We start from the raw sequence: 20,305 nt of genomic DNA on the forward strand, positions 1-20,305 counted from the left end.
ACCGTCACCACCCACGGCGTTCCACGTATCAGACGCCTGCACAAAAAGTGGAATGTGAAGGGTTGTAGGGAAGTCTAAAAGCCCCTACTATGGTCTTCTATATATGACGTCATATACCATGAGCAGGAGCTTGGGGGGCAGATGTATGCCCTGGTTTTCCCACGGGCTGATTAGAAGGTCGAGCCTCGGACTAATCAAGGTTAGTCCGAGAACTTCCCCAGGTCAGAGATTTTGTTTTCCAGGTCGTGGCTCCTTTAGCTCGAGGTATCCTCAAGAACTCGCCAATGCTGCCCAAGGCTGGGGGAAGGAGTCCTTAAGGCCGAAGGTTGGGTCGGTAAAGCAGCTCGTTGTGCGAGCTGATGCTCGTGGATCGCTGATCCTTTGTGAAGTCAACACACGCAAGATAAACGTGCCTATATCTGACATCACGTGTCCGATATCTCCCTGACTTTCCGGTCACGCATCAGGAACGTGCGCATTCAGACACCCACGGCTGGGTTGGGCCGTGCGGCCCATTATCTCCTTACATACTGATTAGACCACACTTATGTGTCAGGTTTAGGAATTAATCATAAATGTTACAGAGTGGATATGACCAATGGTAAGGTCACGTGATGACCTCCCTACCAACTTCCAGGTGCCTTCTCCTATAAATATGGGGACCCTGGGAGTTGATAGGGGTTGGAAAAAATAGTCTCTGAAGAGCCATATACTTTGTAAACCAAATACCCAGAATACATCAATAATATTGACTAGTGGAGTAGAAGGATTTTAACCTTTGAACCACTTAAAAAATGTGTCTTGAGTCACATAGTTCATTCTCTAAGATTTCATATCTGTTTCGGTTCTACTTTTAGCACTAATCCCTTTCTCTTCTTCTCTTAATTACCTGTTGGCGAAGAACCGCGTCAACACTATGTCAATGTTGTGTTATACCCAAAAATTGGAGAATGCATTCTAGGAGGCTAAGGAGAATGCATTCTAGAAGAGCTAAGGGGAGTGGTCCTAGGAGACCCCAAGGAGGATGTGGTCCTAGGAGACCCCAAGGAGAAAGTGGTCTTAGGAGACCCCAAGGAGGATGTGGTCCTAAGAGACCCCAAGGGTGTGTAGGAGGCAAGCCTCCCAAGGTTTCCTAAGTGTTGGCTCGAACGTGTCCAAGGTAAGTAGCTAAGGAGGAGGAGTCTCATGCAAGGGGAAGGAGACTTAGATTTTTATAAGGAGAGCCTATACAATGTTCGATCGGACATGTTTGGAAGATGTTAAAGGAGAATGCCTTGATCTTGTCCAAGGTGAGATGTTATGGAGGAGGTTGCCTCAATGTTGTCCAAGGTGAGGTGCTAAGGAGGTTGCCTCAATGTTGTCCAAGGTGAGGTGCCAAGGAGGTTGCCTCAATGTTGTCCAAGGTGAGGTGCCAAGGAGGTTGCCTCGGACCACCTTGGTCCGAGGAGAAGCCAAGGAGATTGGTTCAAGGAGGAACATGGCATGCTAGAGGAGAGTGCCATGTTAGAGGAGAGAAGTGCATGTCCTACCACCATGCACGTCCGACCAACACTTGCATGAGTGGTCAGTAATAGGTGGATCAACTAGCTAGAGGAGACTAAGTCAAGATTCCTAGAGACAGCTTCAACAACATACGCGGGAATCTCTCATTCTTCCCACAAATGGGGGGTTTGTTACATTTCGAATTTTGAATGTTTAAATGTAATAAATATAATAAAATATCCCTATCATAAAGGGATATCAGTTGAGGATCCCAGGCCTATAAATAGAGAGCTTATGGGATGAGAGAGAGGTCCTTGAGCTGTTTCTTTCTAGAGAGAGAAAATTGGGACTGTCTATTCTAGAGAGAGAAAGTGCTGAAATAAGAGAGAATTCTTGTATTTTTGCAATCTGTACTGAAGAAACTCAGTTGGCTCAGTCCATCTGATCTTGAGTACGGATCAATAAATCACAACTCTAAGTCGATTAGGCTATTACCGACAATCGGGGCTGAACCACTATAAAAATCTCCTATGTTATTTACTTTTCTTGTATATATCGTCTGTTGTCGTTTTTATTTCTCTTGAAGGCTTGTCGTTATTGACATTCTCACGTCGTTGGCTAAAAACGCAGTCAACACCATATATATCATTATTTTTATCTTATAAACTTGCATGATAATTTATTTTTTATCAAGTGATTGAAACTATTTTTCTTCATAAAATTTACCAAAGGACATTACGAGTTACATTAGAAACTAAAAATAGTTGATACATGTATACTACTCTACACTATGAATTTTTCTATTATTAATTTCTTTTTAAATATTATTATAATTTATATATATGTCATGTAGCCATGTAAATATAAATCTATGTCAATGTTGTGTTTAGATGTCATATATGTAGAGATTATTGATATAAATATTTATATATACTATAAAATTGTAATTCATATGAACCGATTTTTATTAAAATTATAGACAATGTTTTGCCCTAATTTTTTAATACATTTATGTCATACATTATATTAAACATATTTTATTTATTTTTATGATATTGCTTATTTATTTAAAATTTATATGATAATTAAAATATAATAAAAATAAATGCATATTTCAATAAACATATTTATAACTTTAAAACTAAACAAATGTGCCTTGCAAGTTATTTTTATCTACTAATATTATATATTTTAAAATAATATTAATTTAATAATAATTACTCAAAAAAATCATAATAATATAATAATCATACTTATTAAAAAATGGCTTGAATAATTTAATAATAATACCCTTTAACATTTTCTTATAACGACTAATTCTAATATCCAAAGCACTTTAATAAATAAATGATTTAACAGAAGTTTAGTATTTCTTTATTAAAAAGTTCATTTAACTATACATGTTATTACATTTACAAATAATAAAAAAAACATTATCGGCAACATGTTCTTAGAACATCACTAGCTATTGCTTTCTTCAAATAAGTCTTCCATTCTATTAGTTTTCTTCCACAAATTAAGAGTAGACAAAGGATACCAAATAATATTGAGTATATTGAAATGATTCATGAATATTTCCACCTGAATAAAATGAAAATTCAATAGCTAAATGAGAAACTTTATTACAACTTTCACACAAAAATTAATGGTAAATTTTCAACTAGAATAAAAAATTAGGCAATTTCGAAAAGAATATATATATTTTTGTTATATGTATAACAAAAAGTAAAGTAAAAATTCCAGAGTTGTATGGACCTTAATATCATCCCATATAGAGTCCACAAACAAAATAATAAGACTCCATAGGTCCAACGTTGTTCGACGTCGCTTTGTTGCCGTAGTCGAGCGTAGATGCTACAACATTTCTTTGTTTATATTGTTACTGTTAGCTATAGGTATAGCAGAGGAAGAAGACAAGATTTTCTCATTGTAACTGGTTGATGTTGATGATTTCTGAGAAAATTATTGTAATAATTGGTTGGTGTTGATGGTTCCTCGTAGTCCTAGGGCAGATGTGTGTTTGGTAATGTCAGCTTCTTTTTTCCTTTTCTAATTTTGTCAAGCACCAAATGAGAACGTAGTTTCCTCATTTTCCACATTTTTTTTCTTTAGTTTTTTTCTTCATATCAAAATTCAAACCCCAAAAGACAATGAGTCTTTGTAATGAGTTAAAATGAATATGAGAACGAGAATTCAATTTTTTAAGAGGTAAAGTTAATAATTTTTGTAGACACTATATATATATTATAAATAAAATTAATAATTTTTGTAAGAATTATATATATTTTAAAAATAAAATAATTTATTTTATACAATTAAATTTAATATTATTCTAGTTATAAATTATTTATCAAAACAAGCACCATCGTAAGTTTTCATCCGAGAGCGGTGAAAACAATTACTCATAATTATGACTTTACATGAGTTATTGTTACATATAATATAATTATGATACTTTACTTGAGTTAATGTATTGACTAAAACACGTTAGGGTTGGTCAGGGAAGAAGTAGATGACTTTTTGATACAATACCAGTCAATTCCAAAAAACAAAAAAATTCCTTTGAAAATAAACTAATTAAAAAAATGGTTTCGTAAAATAATAACGGTGGAAAACAAAATATTCTAATTAAGAATTTAACTAGATACATTATTTTATATACAAAAATCCTTAATAATATTGACAAAAAATATGATGTGGCTTATTTTATTTTTTCAAGTGATTCTTTTTTTTGTCAAGTGATTCTAACATTCAAAATATTCATATATTATATGAATTAATTTTAGATATTAATATGCTAAAAAAAGATTTAGTCATTAATATTTTTAATTGAGATTATATTGTCTTAAATTATTTAATTGAAATTAATTATATATTAGTGTGTAATTGTTATGAATCTCTATTATTATTTTTTCAACTGTGTTGGAGAATAATTATTCAAAGGTATTTATTTTAAAACATAAATTTTTTGATAAGTTAGACTATGTCCAATACAAGATATAAATTTTGTGTCAAATTTAATAAAAAAAATGAGTTAATGATATATTTGACAAAATATTTACAATTGTGTTTCAATACACAAGATGCAAATTAACACAAAAAAATCAATAATTCTTTTAATATTTATTGAAAACATACAAAAATTAATTTTTTTATTATTTTTTAAATTCAAATTATGTACTATAAGAAATTTGTTATTAAAAAAATAATATATGGTTGGTCATGTCAACTACTAATTTATAATAATTAGTGACAATATGATAAATAAAAAAATAATATTTATTGATGTGTGAAATTTGACCTACCAAATTTGACATATTTTTTGGAATACCATTAAAGCCAAATATAATATTGCACTACTTTTTTTGACAATTCAATAGAGAAGCTTTGAAAGAATACATTGAAACTATTTATTACATCATCAATTATCCTAAAAGGGATTGCTTAAAAAAAAAAAAAAACTATTTGGACTTCAATATAGCAATAATTTTTAGTTGAACCAAATAGGTTAGGTTACACAAAATTAATACAATATACATAAAAAAAGGAAATCTAAGTTTCAAATTAAATATAATTGTTATTAAAAATGCATCTGCATCAACCCAGAAAAAAGGGTATGTATGAATTACATTAGAATCAAACAACATTAAAGTTAAAGTCAACCTTCAAATTATAGCCACGTTCCAACAGTAGGACCTCTAATTAGTGTCCAAAATATCCAGCGGTGAAAACGATTTAGGAAGCTACAGAATTACTCGTTTTCCTTTTTCACTTTTTTCCTACAATATATGTCTATTTTTTTTTAAAGGAGGAGAGAGAGAGAGACAGAGAGTGAGGATTTAAGAGAAATGTTGTACGTTGTTGGTGGAGGAGAGAGAGAAATAAATGAGCAGCAGTGGTTCGTATCGTAGGTCCGCCTTTATTGAATCTTGACCCCTCTCTCTTTCTATTGGCTTTATTTTTTCTTCTTTCCAGTCTTCATCTCTCTCTGTCTTCAGTATATATTATGTCATAGATATTAAGGCCTCTGTTTTCCTAATAATTTTTTGTCTTTTTTTGGCTCTAAAATTAGTACAGAGAAAAAAACGAGCCCAATTAGAATAGCATAGATTAATGGCTGGTTAAAAAAAAAAACCAATCAAAAAGCAGTAGGAATTTTTGGAAGTAGAAGCAACTTTTCTGATAATTTTGTATTTTGTTGGAGACTTGAGAGAGACAGAGAGAGAAACACTTGAAGAAATGGCAAATGTTCCTCAGGAAGCGATCAAGCTTTTACAAGCTCTCATGGATCAAGGTCAATAATCTCTTCTCTCTCTCTCTCTCTTGTCGGTAAAATAAATAATTTTCCTTCTCCTTCTTCACTCACAATTTTTTTTAAACAACAATGGCAGTTGAGGAGCCTCTGAAGACAACATTTAAGGTTCGTTCCTTTTCATTTTTGAACTTTTTATTTTCTACCTTTTTTTTTGGTAATATGTCCGATCTGATTTGCTGTTTTGACTCAAAAAAACTGTTCTAATATTTTATATTCCCCTTCCCTTTCTTTCTTCCTACTACTCTTCCTTCCTGAATGTGCAAAATTACGTTTTTATCCTTGAGCTACTTCAGTATCTCTGACTGTTTCTACCACCAATCCAGTATAGCGACTCTTTTGGGTTTGGTCGGTGGCTGGTCTTTTTTTTTTTTGAATAAAAAATATTTATACGGATTGAAAATGCTGTATGGCAAAATGCGAACCGATGACTTTTTTTTTTGATAAGAAATGTGTGGTGATGACTTTGAGCCTTGCATAGCCAGATTAGGCCCGTTGATCTGGGCCGTTGGAGTTGATCCCGTACCTATTGGTTTCCTGGGTTTTGATCTGATTCAGCAGACAACTCCAATTCAACCGTTTTTTTTATTTTGTACTATAATTAGTTAAAACTAATTTAATTACTGGCATGCTTACAAATCCGTAATGAAAATAATGGATTTAAAGATGAGTGAGAAGGAATAAAAAATTGAGTGTATTTCTTCTCAGTTTTTACTGATTATATTAATGATTTCTAAAATCTTGATTCTCAAATAATTAAGTTAAAACAGGAACGGATAGGAATTAGTACACTTAGTTTCATTCATTCCCATCACTGATTGGTTAACACGATGTATTAGTTAAATAAATGGTCCTTCTAGTACCTTAAACCGAGTGTTGTGGCTTATGTTGGTAGAAGATGAATGTACTAGCACTAGTGGGGTTTAGCAAGGATCTTTATTTCTGAGTCAGACTCTACTTGAAGTGTTTAAATACTTAGTTGTTGCTCTAATACTATTTGGACGTGTGCCAAGATTGGAGGGAAAATAGGAGAAATGTATTTAAGAAACGGGTGTACAATGTAGCTATACTTTCTGATTGAGAAAATGGACATTTATTATTTATGCCAGTATTAAGGGTTCAAGAGGACAGAAGCCATTGCCATTATATAGTTATTTATTCATTATCCATTTATTATTTTAGTGTGAGATACAAGGAAACCGTGGTTTATTTGATATTTGCTAGATGCTTTAGAATAGTTATGTTTGCCCCAAAAATCCGATTTGGTGATGTTATATGGATAATTCCTTAACAGTTTTTTAATGGTTTTTCAGAATGTGCATCAAGGACATCTACCTGAAAATTTGATACGTTTTCTGAAAGCAAGAGATTGGAATGTTTCCAAAGCCCATAAAATGGTTAGATGCAGCTCCTTTGATTGTAATAGTGTTGGAAGCTTGGGATTATTCATGTTTATGCATTCCTTTGATATCCCTCTTATTGTGGTTTGATAATGCTTCTATAATGTCCAGTTGATGGACAGTTTAAATTGGAGGGTACAAAATGAAATCGACAACATATTAACGGTAAGTTTTTGCCCTGCACTTCTACAAATTTCCCCAATTACCTATTTTCTATGAATTCCCTTGTTATTGTGTGATGTCAAGTTCACTTAGAAAAGTTAATGCTTAGGGAAAGCAACTGAATGCCTAGGAGGCTAGGAAATAGCAAGTGGTGCTGATGTTGCCTAATTCATGAATAAATCTTTGAAGGGAGAAAAAAAAGCCATCAATTTATTCCAGTTGAACTCTGGTTTTGACAGGAACATGATTTATTTCTCACAATGCAAACATTCATCCCGTCTTAAAAATTTGCATTTTTGTTTTTTCTATCTCTTGCAAAATGACCATTACTTGCTGATGGTTTGTGAATTGTTACATCTACTGTGTTATTTTTTTTGTGCAGAAACCCATAATTCCAGCTGATTTGTATAGATCAGTACGTGATTCACAACTGATAGGACTTTCAGGTTACTCTAGAGAGGTGATCATTCCTTGTAAAGCCTTATATTGTGATAAATTCTATTTCACCAATAAAACAAGGGTCCACAATTTCAAAATTTCAAAATTTTTCGCTTTGTGTTGCACGCTTGCACTTGCACTGAATCATTGTCTTTGAATATCTATTCAAAAGATTATTTTGATGAACATACAGTATGCCTTTGTCCTACCTTTTATCTTTTTCAGGGCTTGCCAGTCTTTGCTATCGGTGTGGGTCTCAGTACATTTGATAAAGCGTCTGTAAGTATATGACTAAAGATTTTGGCAATTTTATGCTGGGGGCCCTTAGCTATTCTATTATATTGTTAGGATAATCATGAACCTTTATGTTTGCTTTTGGTTTTCCTTTAACGTCCCTCTTGTTGCAGGTCCACTACTATGTGCAGTCGCACATTCAAATTAATGAATACAGAGACCGTGTAATTTTGGTGAGTACTAGAACTAAAAATATTTTATGTTTCATGATTGATGAGTATATGTATTGACTATTATTCCTTGTTGTAGCCTGGCGCTTCAAAAAAGTATGGAAAGCCTATCACCACCTGTGTGAAGGTTTTAGATATGACCGGACTGAAGCTTTCAGCACTAAGTCAAATTAAGGTATTACACTGTTGCTTCCAGTATCATAGTTAATTTTTTCTTTGTGCACGATAGTTTTAGCTTAATGATATATTCAATGTACTATGATAACCTTTTTGTTTTTTTTTTCAATTAAATAAATTATCCGTTTTTTGGATTACTGGTTGCCGACTTATGCATACAGTTTCAATTTTAAGTAAACTGTCAATGTTTTATTTTTTGATTAAAATAAAAGTGGAAAAACAAAATATTTTCAATATGGAACAATCTGCATAGCCTAATAAATGATTTTATTGGGAAAAGGTAGTTTCATAAAATTTTCAATATGCATGTTGTGATTTGCTGTTTAAAGTTTTGAAATTTCTTTTGTGTGATTCGAGTAATGAAATATCCTGAATTTGAGAATCTATGCCTATAAGCTTGAAATTGTCCCCATGTGTAATGTAAAAGGAATTCTATGTGGATTTTCTGTACTAATTCTGCAATATGCTCACAGTTATTGACAATCATATCAACCATTGATGACTTGAATTATCCAGAGAAGACAAATACCTACTACATTGTAAATGTTCCTTATATATTTTCAGCCTGTTGGAAGGTAAACCTTTACATTAATATGGTTATTGTGACTTAACCTTCGGTCAAACCCTTCCCCCCTCTCTTCTCTCTTTCTGGACTCTTTTTTAAACGCAGTTATGAGATGAGCTCTGGTTCCCGGTACTCTCTGTTTTTTCTCCTAGTATAATAACAAATTCTTATATATTCTTTGTCACAGTGCAAGTGTAATACCTTAACTCTTTGCAGGTCGTCAAGCCTCTTTTGCAGGAGAGAACAAGGAAAAAAATACAGGTGTTATCAGGCAATGGGAAAGATGAGCTATTAAAGGTATGGTATTGTTACTATTACTGTTTCTATTGTTATTATTTATCTCTATTTATAGTTTCTTTTGTTCCTTGGGAATCAAGCGTTCCATTCCTCTTCCGATATGAGTAACTTGCTCAAACCAAACAACGAAAAGATAGAAAGACTGGTTGAGGATTGGAACTGATTGCTGACTTTTGAATTTCTCACTACTTCCTTGATAAAGAGGAGATTTTGAAACAATTGCTCACAGTCCAATTCAATTCTTTACATTTGGATTAATATTGTTGGCTGTATTTGATATAGATTATGGATTATGCATCTCTTCCACATTTCTGTAAAAAAGAAGGGTCGGGATCATCTCGACATTCAGAGGATGGAGCTGAAACTTGTTTTTCCTTTGATCATCATTTTCACCAACAACTATATAACTACATTAAGCAGCAATCTGTGAACCGCGAACCTGTTGAACCAATCAAGCAGGGTTCTTTTCATGTGGATCTACCTGAGCCAGCCCCAGAAGGAACCGAAATTGCAAAAACAATAGAATCAGAGTTTAACAAGATCGGCAAGAAAATTTGTGGAAATGGTCTGTCTGATTCTCTCAATGGACTAAGAATAAATGGGGCTTGAAATGACGGAGCTGAATGTGTGTGTAGCTTACCATGAAGGTGTTTCATCTACCCCCTTTACTATTCATCTCAACCTGAGAGGACTGCGAAAGGAGTTTGGTCTTCGCAGCAGACGGTTAGTTGCAGCTATACAATACAAATCGTGTGTAATAGTAATGGCTCACTTTATCTACGAGGGTTTAAGCAGGGAAAAGAAATTAATAGTGTATCTTGTACGTAACTTGACATGTTAGCTGGGTGAATTAGTTCATAGTTATGCTTAACGTGATCAAGTGGAGGAGCAGCGCAGAGAACACCACCATTTGCTTCCACAGTTTTAATTTAATTAGTAATTGCACATATTAAATATATGTTTCCTATTAAATTTCATGTTTTGATATTTTAGCTAGTGCTTGTAGAGCCTGTCAACAAATCGGGTGAAAGCAAAAAAATCGATCTAGCGTGTCAATTATCACGTATCTCTTAATAAAACATAAAACAATTATGAGCAAAACTCGAAATGAGCCTTACCAAAAGGGTTGTCTGGTTTTCTTGATACACTTTTACATGGTGTGTTTGCTATTCAGTCCATGCAATGATCAATCTCACCCCATCTTTGAAATCTTTATCAGCCGAGAGCAAACGACAACAAAGCCTCTGTTGTATGAGCTTCTTAGCTGTCTTTCCTTTGTTCTTGTTGTTGACGCCACTTGTAAAGTTCACCTTCAACCACACTTTTGGCCGAATCTGCCATCTCCGCTTTTCTCAAAGCCATATCGGTTGCAATCTTGATTTCCTCAATTGCTTTCAAGTTAGCGTCTGCCTTTCTTTCGTTTTCCATTTTTCTCAGCTTGATTTCTCCCAGCAGAGCCTCGTTCTCTGCCTCTTTTGCATCGGCCATGTTTTGGGACTCCTGAACTTTTTGAGTCAAAGACTGAAACTTCTCTACCGATAGTTTTATCTTAACATTGTTTTCTGCATTAACAACCTTAACCTCACCAAGGGCCTTTTGCTCTGCTGCTTTCACTTTCTCAGCTTCAACCAAAGTAAGCTCTAGCTTTGTCTCTGCGTCCTCTGTTACTCCTTGAAACGCTTCTGCCTCTTGCTTCATCCTAATGGTTTTGTTCTTCATTTCTTCTTCTTCTTGTCTTGCGCTATTAGTTTCTTCTATTAGATTCTTGAGTTTAAAGCTGAGTTCATCAGAGATTTCTGGTTCCTTTTGTTTTATGTTCAGTATTTCAGCATTATGATTAGCAACAAGAGATTCTATCTCCATTTCCTTTTTCACATTCTCCAACTCCAGCCTCATCGAGCTCACTAAGCTTTTAAGAGAGCTCTCTTCTTCAGAAACTTTTTGCAGAGTTGATGTTGCTTCATTGAGCTCCATAGTTACAACTCTAACATTATCCATTTCGACGGCATGAGCTTTTCTCATCTCCTCTTGCAAGAATTCAATCTCTGCATTTGTTTCTTCAAGCTTTGCCTCAAGATCTCTGGTCTGTTGATTCTGTACAACATCAGCTTCTTTCTTCAATGACTCCAATTTCTTCTCTGCTACTTCTTTAGCTGTTATATAAGACTGTAAACTAGCCTCTCTTTCTTGGATAAGCTTTGATTGCTCTTGTTGAATTTGTATAAAAGCAAGCCTGATCTGTTCAGTTGATGCCCGCATCTCAGCGATTTGCCTTGAAATCTCTATAGCCTTCTCCGAATTTGCCTTGGCCGAACGCTGAGCTTCTCCTGCCTGTTGAAATGCAGCTTGTTTCGCTTCCAAAGCCACATCAAAATCCTGGCGGATCATGTTCAGCTCTTGCTTAGCAGCATCAAGTTCAATAACAGTAGAAGCGTATTCCTTTCTGATTTGGTCTAGTTCCCTTTTCCAAGCTTCGGTTCCAATCACTTTCTTCGATTTTTCAATTTCAAGCTTCTTGGCTCGTTCCTTGACAACTTCTGCAGCTGCAATTTCTGATTGCTTGGAATCCTTCACTGCGTTGAGCTTGGTGGTCAACTCATGAAGTGTCCTCTGAGCCCTTTCGAGCTCTGAAAGTGCTCGAGATTTCGTAGTTTCGGCACTCTCCAGATTTTGCTTAATCTTGTTAAGTTCTCTCTGAGCCAAGAGAAGCTCTGTCTCCTTGTGGAGTACATTCTGTTACGGTGTCAAAAGGAAATTTTAACATACTATTTTGACATTTTTTTCGTCAATGGAGAGATAATCCAATTTTAGCAAAAAACATACCTCTGAGGAAGGTCTTCTCTTGATGACAGGTTTTCCTTTAAGGGAAGCTACTACGCCAAACAAATTAACAGCAGCTTTCACTGATTGAAATGGAGCCCTTGTGTCAATCTCTCCCACCTCCGTTCTTGGAGAACCTGTGCTCTTTTCATTAACTTTTATGCGAAGATTAGACATTGTTGTCTTGAATGTTCGGAATGTCACCTCCTATTAGATCAACTGAATTTCAAGAAATCTTTTCAGATAGTTGAGATATATGAAAACAACAAATTATTCAAAATGGGATAAAATCATATGTTTCAAACGAAGCTGATGTTTACATATATTGTCTCACGTTTGATTCAACATTTCTCGTGTTTATATGGAATCAAAATCACGTTGATAACACATGCATCTTATATCTTGTAATTACACGCAAAAACACAAAAGAGAATGGTTCTAAAAGCATAATTAATTGAACAATGTATTCCTTTATGGATGGATACAAGTCAGTTGATCAATGAATATTATCATGCAATGGCCATCATTAGAATTAATAAATAAACATTCAAATGGAAGATAAGATCTTGAAAATACACATGAATGCACGTACCTTGATTAAAGGTCAAATTAATGCAAACAACAAGTACCAACTGCCACAACATCAACAAATTAGTGATCAACAAAGAATTAACTAGGGCTGGAATTAGACCTCTATGTTTGATTTTGGGTTAATTTGGAAGCGAAAACAAGAAGAGATGAATGAAATGCATTAAAAACTTTGCCATAGTGGAACAACAAATACCTGCGTTATTTTAGGGGAATTTCACCGATTTGCGATGGTTAATTGACGATTCCAACCGTTTCAATTAACGATGGAATGGCATAGCTGCCCTTTTTAACTTCCAACTTGGTTGACTGAATTATCATCACAATTTATACTTTATATATGAACAATCTTATTTATCTGCCAAAAAAATGTTTTTATTATCATCACAAATAAATTTATATAGCATGATCTGTTTGTCAAATTTTTAGTGTTGTCAATACGTAAGATTTGCTATTAATTCTATTTTTCTTAGTTGTCACTACAAATATATTGTCACGTGATTATATTTTAAAGTATTTTTGGGGATTGTAAGGGTACCTTTGGAAACAAATAAACCAGCCCATTTTTAAATTAAACAAGTGTTGGTGTTTTAAGTGTATATTCTTAGATGAGACTATATACCATTTTTTTCTCCTTTTTAGGATGTAGGGATTTGACTCTTCAATAGAAATTGAATGTAAGATATAATTGCTATTCAAATTTAGTTTGCAACCATGAGATCTTGAAATATATGCGACTTATTAATAATATTTAGTACATGCTATGAATGCCATTTATAAATTTGGATTCGAGAAAAAAACAACTAACCACAAAAAATTTATCAATTAAAAGTTTGAATTTTCATATATAATAGTAAAAAAAAAATTATGTGAGATGATTAAAGGAATGCACATTTTTTTTATTGGGATGGGTCTGCGGGGACCAATGCTTACTGGGGCGTGGATTCTCTGTCAAAATGGGGAATGAGGTAGGTAAGGCTGAGCATTGGGCGGATTATAAGAATTTTAAATCGGTTTATGTCATAATCAGTTTGAGTTACCTAATTTATATTTTACCCAAATAAAGAAAAAAAAATTTAACCCGTCCAACGGTTTTGGTAGGTTGGTCGGGTTAACCCACCCAAACTATTATAATATGTTTTCTTTTACAATATATTGTTAGTGTAATTGTTATATATCAAGCTTCGAAATTTCAAAACTTTTTGTAGCTTTTAAAATATTAATTGAATCAACATTAAAATATTCAACAAACATTTATTCTTAAAATAAAAAGAAAATATCAAAGCTTAAAGTCCAAGTAAATATTAAAAATATATTTTTAAAAATAAAAGTTTAATTGGGTGGGTTGGTTTTAATTGGGCGGGTTGGACCTGTTTTTCTACCCGTCCAATTAACATATTGAGCGGGTTAAATTTAATTCGGGTTTTTCGGGTTGCACTTTTTCGGGTTGGTTTGAGCTGTTTATTTAGGCTGAGCGGGTTGCAAAAATTTCTGCACAGCCCTAGAGGCAGGGATGGAGATAATTTTTTATCCCAAATGTTAAATGGGGTGGGGATGGGGATGACACTCTTTGTCTTGACAAAACCTATTTAAATTTTTATTTATTTTACAAATATTTTGTTGTGTATTTCATATATATCTTTATGTGTTGTTGTAATATGTTAGTAATATTTTAAAACTTTTAAATTTTATTTAGGATAATATTTAGTATTTTAAATTATAAATATTGTGGTAATATTTTAATTGTGATGTAATTTATAAATGAGATTCTATGGGGAATCTTCGTCCTGCATTGATGGAAATTAAAATTGTTAATGACTAGAGTTGTAAATGTGGGCGGCCCGGCCGACATTTTGTGCTTCCGAATAATTCGGGTCGGGCCGGGCCCGTATTTCAATTCGTATCGGGCCGGTCCATATTTGAAAGAATAAGCCCAGCACGGCCCATGGGCCCGGCCCATGTCGGGTTGACCCACTTTCCTTATTTGAGCCACTTTTAGGCCCATTTATTATTGCCAAAAAATGTGAAGACGGAGAATTGAACCATTCACCTCCTCTTTGACAATCAATTGACTCACCACTATTCCAAAAACATTTTTTTGTTTAAATTATAGTTTTAGATATTTTATATCCTTTTAACAATACTTTACACAAAATTATATCAAAGATAATTATTAGAATTTGAATACCTAATAATAAATACTAAAAATTTTAACTCACAAATCTTAAAATAAATTAATATAATTATAAAAATATAAAACTGAGAAAAATAATAGACATTTTAATTTATAGATAAATGACAAATAAAAATTTATTATCATTATTAATATCAAAATATCGGGCTTTTTATCGTGTCGTGCTTTCGGGTTAGTTTGTTGCCGTGCCGTGCCTTTGGGCTTGCCGTGCCGTGCTCAGGCTCATGTCGTGTCGTGCCGTGCCAATTTTCAATTCGTGTCGTGCTAGGACCAAGACTATATTTTTTTGTGCGTGTCATGTTCGTGCTTCCCGGGCTCGTGCTGGTTTCGTGTCGTACTAAAAAGCCCGACTCGTATTTACAGCTCTATTAACGACCACGAGTATAGAGGGACCAGTACCAACCAATTTTTTACCCTATGCATGCCTAAAGATTATACAATACAAGAGGTCCTTACTATTCTTCATATTTTATATTTATTTAAGAAATAATTTTATAGATTTATTAGGTGGATTTCTTATTTCGTTTATATGATAGTAGTTGCAATAAATGAGGGGTAGTAAATAAGAAAACAATGGAAGAATAGACATTTCTTGTCCTCATCTTACCGCCACACAGGGAGGACCCGATACCATTAATAACACTATGAAGGTTATCAATAAGTAACCAACAGCACTCAAATTCTCGCCAATCAACGAAGAGGCCAATTATTATAATTATTTGGGCATTTATGTATAGTGTAGGTTTATATTTAAAAACATAATATTCCAAAATAATGTTACTATTTGCTTGTCTTCCAAAAATAAATTTTTTTTAGCCTCCATCTCTTTTTTCTCTCTCGGGTCACTCTTTAATTTTTTGGAGAGTCATGACAGCTACCACAAAACCATTATCACTACCAAATTTTTTTGAAAAAACGTCCCTAACTTTGGCACGTCTGAGATGTTTACATACACATTTGAGAAGTTTAAACTTTAAAACATACACAACTTTGAAAATATAGGGGTATTGTTTTGAACTTTGGGGTGTTTTTAACATTTCAAATTCCCAAATGTGTGTGTACACATCTCAAACGTGTAGATCACAAAAAAGATACTCAAATTAAAAAACAATCACCTCAAACGGACACCCGAGTGAAAAGTTATGCAGTTTCTATGAATTGCATCGAGTTGCATCGAGGTGCGTCGAGGCATGTCGAGGTGTCATCGAGGCAGATGCTATAATTCATGAAAATCATGATTTTTAAGGGCCCATCGAGCTAGGATCGAGACACATCGAGGTGTATCGATGTATATCATAAAAATCATGATTTTCATGAAGAAAAAAACCATCTGCCTTGACACACATTGACATACCTCAACACACATCGATGCAATTTATAGAAGTGCATAACTTTTCACTTGGGTGTTCGTTTGAGATGATTTTTTTTTATTTGTGTATTTTTCTGTGATCTACACATCTGAAATGTGTGCACACACATTTGGGAAGTTGAAAGCTTGAAAACACCCAAAAGTTCAAAACAATACCCCTATATTTTCAAAGTTAGGTATTGTTTACCCAAAAATGGCTGCTGATGACGTGGCAAGAATTTCTCACACGTGGTTGACACGTGGCAGCGTCAAAATGAAGAGGTGTTGTTCGCCTATCGACCAACTCCCTGTTGCTTCATCAAACCTCACGATTATATGCGACTAGACTGGTCGCATGGTTCGGTTTATTTCCTTAAAAGATTGTAATTTTATGATAACTACATTGATTATTTCCTCTTTATTGCCTTGATACACTGATATTAAGAATAATTAAGGCCCATTGGCCCATGTAACCCCCCTTGAGCCTATAAATATGCAGAGGAAGGCTCAAGGAAGGGACTTTTGAACCTATTTTTCGATAGACTCATAAAGAGAGTGAAAAGTTGATTATCCATCATTTTGTTGTAATTCTCCCAAGGTTGGTGAAACTCAAGAACCCTAGTTCTTTGATCACGACTTTTGGATTCAACATCAATAATAACACTAAGTGGACGTAGGTTGTTACCACATTGTTGGGGCCGAATCACTATAAATCATCTGGTGTCATTTCTTTACCATTTGATTCCATTCTTGATCCTTTCTGTTTATTTGTCGTTCATTTGACTCCATGTCGTTGGCCAAATCGAGGGTCAAAATTCTGGTGCTTTCATTGAGAGTTTTGATCAAAAAGCTGTAAGAAAATCAAATGGCAAAGACATCTAAGAAAGCTGGACAAGCCGCTGGAGCTGCATCATCTCAACCTCCTCCTCCAAATGTGGCGGAGAATGAACCACATTTAGAGTTTGAAGAGGAGGAATTGGATATGGAAACGTTGAGGGCAACACTAGGGGTGTTACAAGATGAGTTGGCCAATCTTAGGGCCAATCAAGAGAACGCAGCGGAGACAATGGCGCTGCAGCAGAAAGAGATTGAGCATCAGCGCCAGGAGCTAAATGAGCGGCAGGTGGACATGGACCGTCGGTAGAGGGGTGCCATGGTCGCTCTTGAAGCAGCCATTCAGTTGGCTCGCGGACAGGCTGTGCCAACCTCTCAACCGAATCAGCCACCGAGTGCGCCACCACAGCGGGCTCCCAGTCCAAGTCCTCTGCTCCAGCCAGCAAGCCCTCAAAGGCTGGAGCAACCACCTGTGGCTCAGAATGATGTCCCAATTCGGGATCCTGAGCAGTAGCCTCCATCTCAAGCTGGTCGAGGCAATCCCCAGCGCCAGAGGAAAAATAGGGCCGGACAGCCGCCCCGCAGCCCTAGACGCCCAGGGGACAAAGAGCCAAATCCACCAAGCAGGAGGCAACATCCTTCTGCCAACAGAAGGAACAGCGAGTCAGGCTCTGCGGTCAGGGGCCCCACACGGCATAATAATGCACGGGGACCTAACGACCAGCGCAGGCCTCCTTCTGACGCTCGGGAGATGCCAGCCCAAGGAGGAAACAGCATGAACAACCAATCGCACCATAGTTGACCACAGTTTAGAGACGGCCACAGCTATAATGAGGTCGATTTTGGCAGGGGAAATTTTGGTCGAAGGAATGAAGATAGAGGTGAAGAAAGAAACCCCCCACCTAGAGAAAATAGGCCGACAAGCCATAACGCTGGGGGGCAACCTCGACAAAACAACGTCTTTGATCGGCTAGGAGTTAGCGAACAGAGGCGCATGGATGAAGATCTGAGAGACGTGCTCAACGACCGTCGCGAGAGGCACGATGAGTACGCTCCCTCGGCGCCAGTCACCCCAGCGATCCCAAACGCGATTCATGCACAAATTGATGCCCTGAACCAAGCAGTGCAACAGCTAGTTGGGAGTTGAACATCCTACATAGAGTACGATCGGAGGAGGGGCACTTCATTTGTGCAAAGGATTGCTGTGGCAGAAACCCCCAGTAAATTCAAAACGCCCGTACTGCCGAACTTTAATGGGTACGGAGACCCAGTATTTCATGTCAACAAATTTGAGATACAAATGGATATACAGAAGGTGTCAGACGATGCCTGCTGCAGGATCTTCCGCGCAACACTGTCTGACACTGCCTAGGAGTTGTTCTTTAAGTTCCCTCCTGCTAGCATAATATCCTGGGAGATGTTCGTGAAGGAATTCTACGGACAATTCTATGCAGGTCGCATACACCCCACTGAGGCCAACCAGCTGGACGAGATACGCCAGAAGGAGGGAGAACCTTTGAAGGAGTATGTCCAGCGCTTTATGCGAGCAGTGGCTGGAGCCGAAACAGTGGGCGACGAAGGAAAAATGATGGCCCTAACAGCTGCGGTTAGGCGCCATTCCCCTCTCTAGAGCAGCCTGAGGAAAAATGGGGTAAAGAGTACCCAGGATTTTTTGGATCAAGCTGATCGGTATATCAAGCACGAGGACGCGATTTCCAATGAGGGGAAATCGGCCACGAAGGACAAGGGACCAAAAGAAGAACCCGCCAAGGCCGCCAACGGGTCGGATAAACCCAATGGCAACGGCAAGGGCAACGAGAACAGAAATGGCAGAAATGGTGGAAAACGAGCGAGCAATGAGCCGTCACCATCTGAAAATAAACGCCCCAAAGGCAATAGATATGAGCCGAGGTTCACCAACTATACGACCCATGTCGAAAGTCGAGCGGAGGTCTACCAGGAGACCAGCTCTAATGTTCCTTATAAGTGACCCGCACCTATAAGGAAGGATATCTCCAAGAGAGATACGACGAAATTCTGTCATTTTCACAAAGACTACAGACATGACACTAATGAGTGTAACCAGTTGAAGGATGAGATAGAGTTCCTGATCAGACAGGGACATCTAAGGAGATATGTGCGAACCTCAGGAGGGTCTTAGTGAGAGGCTCAAGGTGGCAACAAGTAGGCGCCTGCACCCCAAACTCGCCACCTTTATAGCCAGCTCCTGTGGCAGGCACATTACTCATCATCTATGGCGGCCCACACCTTTCAAGGGACAGTTGGAAGGCAAGGGAATGATACGCTTGAACCCTATGCCACGACCATGATATCGAGATGATGAGTGTGGAGGATCGAGCACCAAAAAAGGCTCGAACAGAGGAGGAATTGATAACCTTCTTTGAAGATGATGCCCAGCACGTACGATTCCCACACTCCGATCCACTGGTCGTTGACGTGCAAATTGCCAACATGATGGTTAAGAGGGTGTTGGTTGACACGGGAATCTCAGTCAACTTCCTATACAAGTCTTCACTAGAAAGAATGAAATTGTCCTTCAAGGAATTGGAGCCATGCAACCAAACCATTTATGGTTTTTCTGGCAAAGGGCTCGCCCCAATTGGGTCGATCAGGCTCCCAGTTACAGCAGGTGCTGTACCTGCAAACAGGACATTACTCACTAATTTCATAGTAGTTGATTGTCCTTCAGCATATAATGTTGTAATTGGGAGGCCAATTTTGGTCGACCTACGAACCATTACCTCAATATGGCACCTAGCCATGAAATTCCCAACCGACGCAGGGATAGGTAGTGTGTTGGGAAATCAGCGGGAAGCAAGGGAGTGCTACAACGCCTCGATAACTAAGGCAAAGAAAGATGTATCGAGGGAAGTTGCCAGAAAAGAGTTGCAAATGGCGACTAATGTACAAGCTTAAACAGGTGATGATATCACCAAATAGGGCGTTGCCCAAAGTGAGGACAGAGATTTAGATCCTCGCTTTGGGGATTTTGATGAAGAGATAGGACCCATCGAGGACCTTGAAGAGGTCCAACTCGATGAAGCAAATCCGACTAGGGTTGTGAAAGTCGGTAAAAACTTAGAGACAACAACGAAGCAAGCACTGGTGGAATTTTTGAAGGAAAACTAGGAAGCCTTTGCCTGGTCGCACAAAGACATGGTGGGCATAGACCCTGCAGTCATTAGCCATCTCCTGAACATAGA

At 36.6% G+C, this 20,305-nt stretch overlaps 2 protein-coding genes across 2 annotated transcripts; one reads left to right on the forward strand and one right to left on the reverse strand.

Moving 5' to 3' along the window:
* Window positions 1-5,352: 5,352 nt before the first annotated feature.
* LOC133794708 (uncharacterized) lies at window positions 5,353-10,274 on the forward strand. Its single transcript, XM_062232080.1, has 11 exons — window positions 5,353-5,776; window positions 5,874-5,902; window positions 7,108-7,191; window positions 7,306-7,359; window positions 7,739-7,816; window positions 8,020-8,073; window positions 8,202-8,261; window positions 8,338-8,433; window positions 8,909-9,010; window positions 9,217-9,297; window positions 9,580-10,274. The coding sequence occupies exons 1-11, from the start codon at window positions 5,722-5,724 to the stop codon at window positions 9,904-9,906; spliced, it is 1,020 nt and encodes a 339-aa protein (XP_062088064.1). The 5' UTR covers window positions 5,353-5,721; the 3' UTR covers window positions 9,907-10,274.
* A 140-nt stretch (window positions 10,275-10,414) lies between these two features.
* On the reverse strand, window positions 10,415-13,116 carry LOC133794707 (WEB family protein At1g12150-like). The gene is made up of 4 exons (XM_062232079.1): window positions 12,902-13,116; window positions 12,710-12,749; window positions 12,121-12,336; window positions 10,415-12,030 (listed from the first exon to the last, which is right to left on the reverse strand). The coding sequence occupies exons 3-4, from the start codon at window positions 12,292-12,294 to the stop codon at window positions 10,558-10,560; spliced, it is 1,647 nt and encodes a 548-aa protein (XP_062088063.1). The 5' UTR covers window positions 12,295-12,336; window positions 12,710-12,749; window positions 12,902-13,116; the 3' UTR covers window positions 10,415-10,557.
* Between the last annotated feature and the right edge of the window lie 7,189 nt (window positions 13,117-20,305).

The sequence above is a fragment of the Humulus lupulus genome, chromosome 8 (assembly GCF_963169125.1).
Source record: "Humulus lupulus chromosome 8, drHumLupu1.1, whole genome shotgun sequence".
Taxonomy (NCBI): Eukaryota; Viridiplantae; Streptophyta; class Magnoliopsida; order Rosales; family Cannabaceae; genus Humulus; species Humulus lupulus.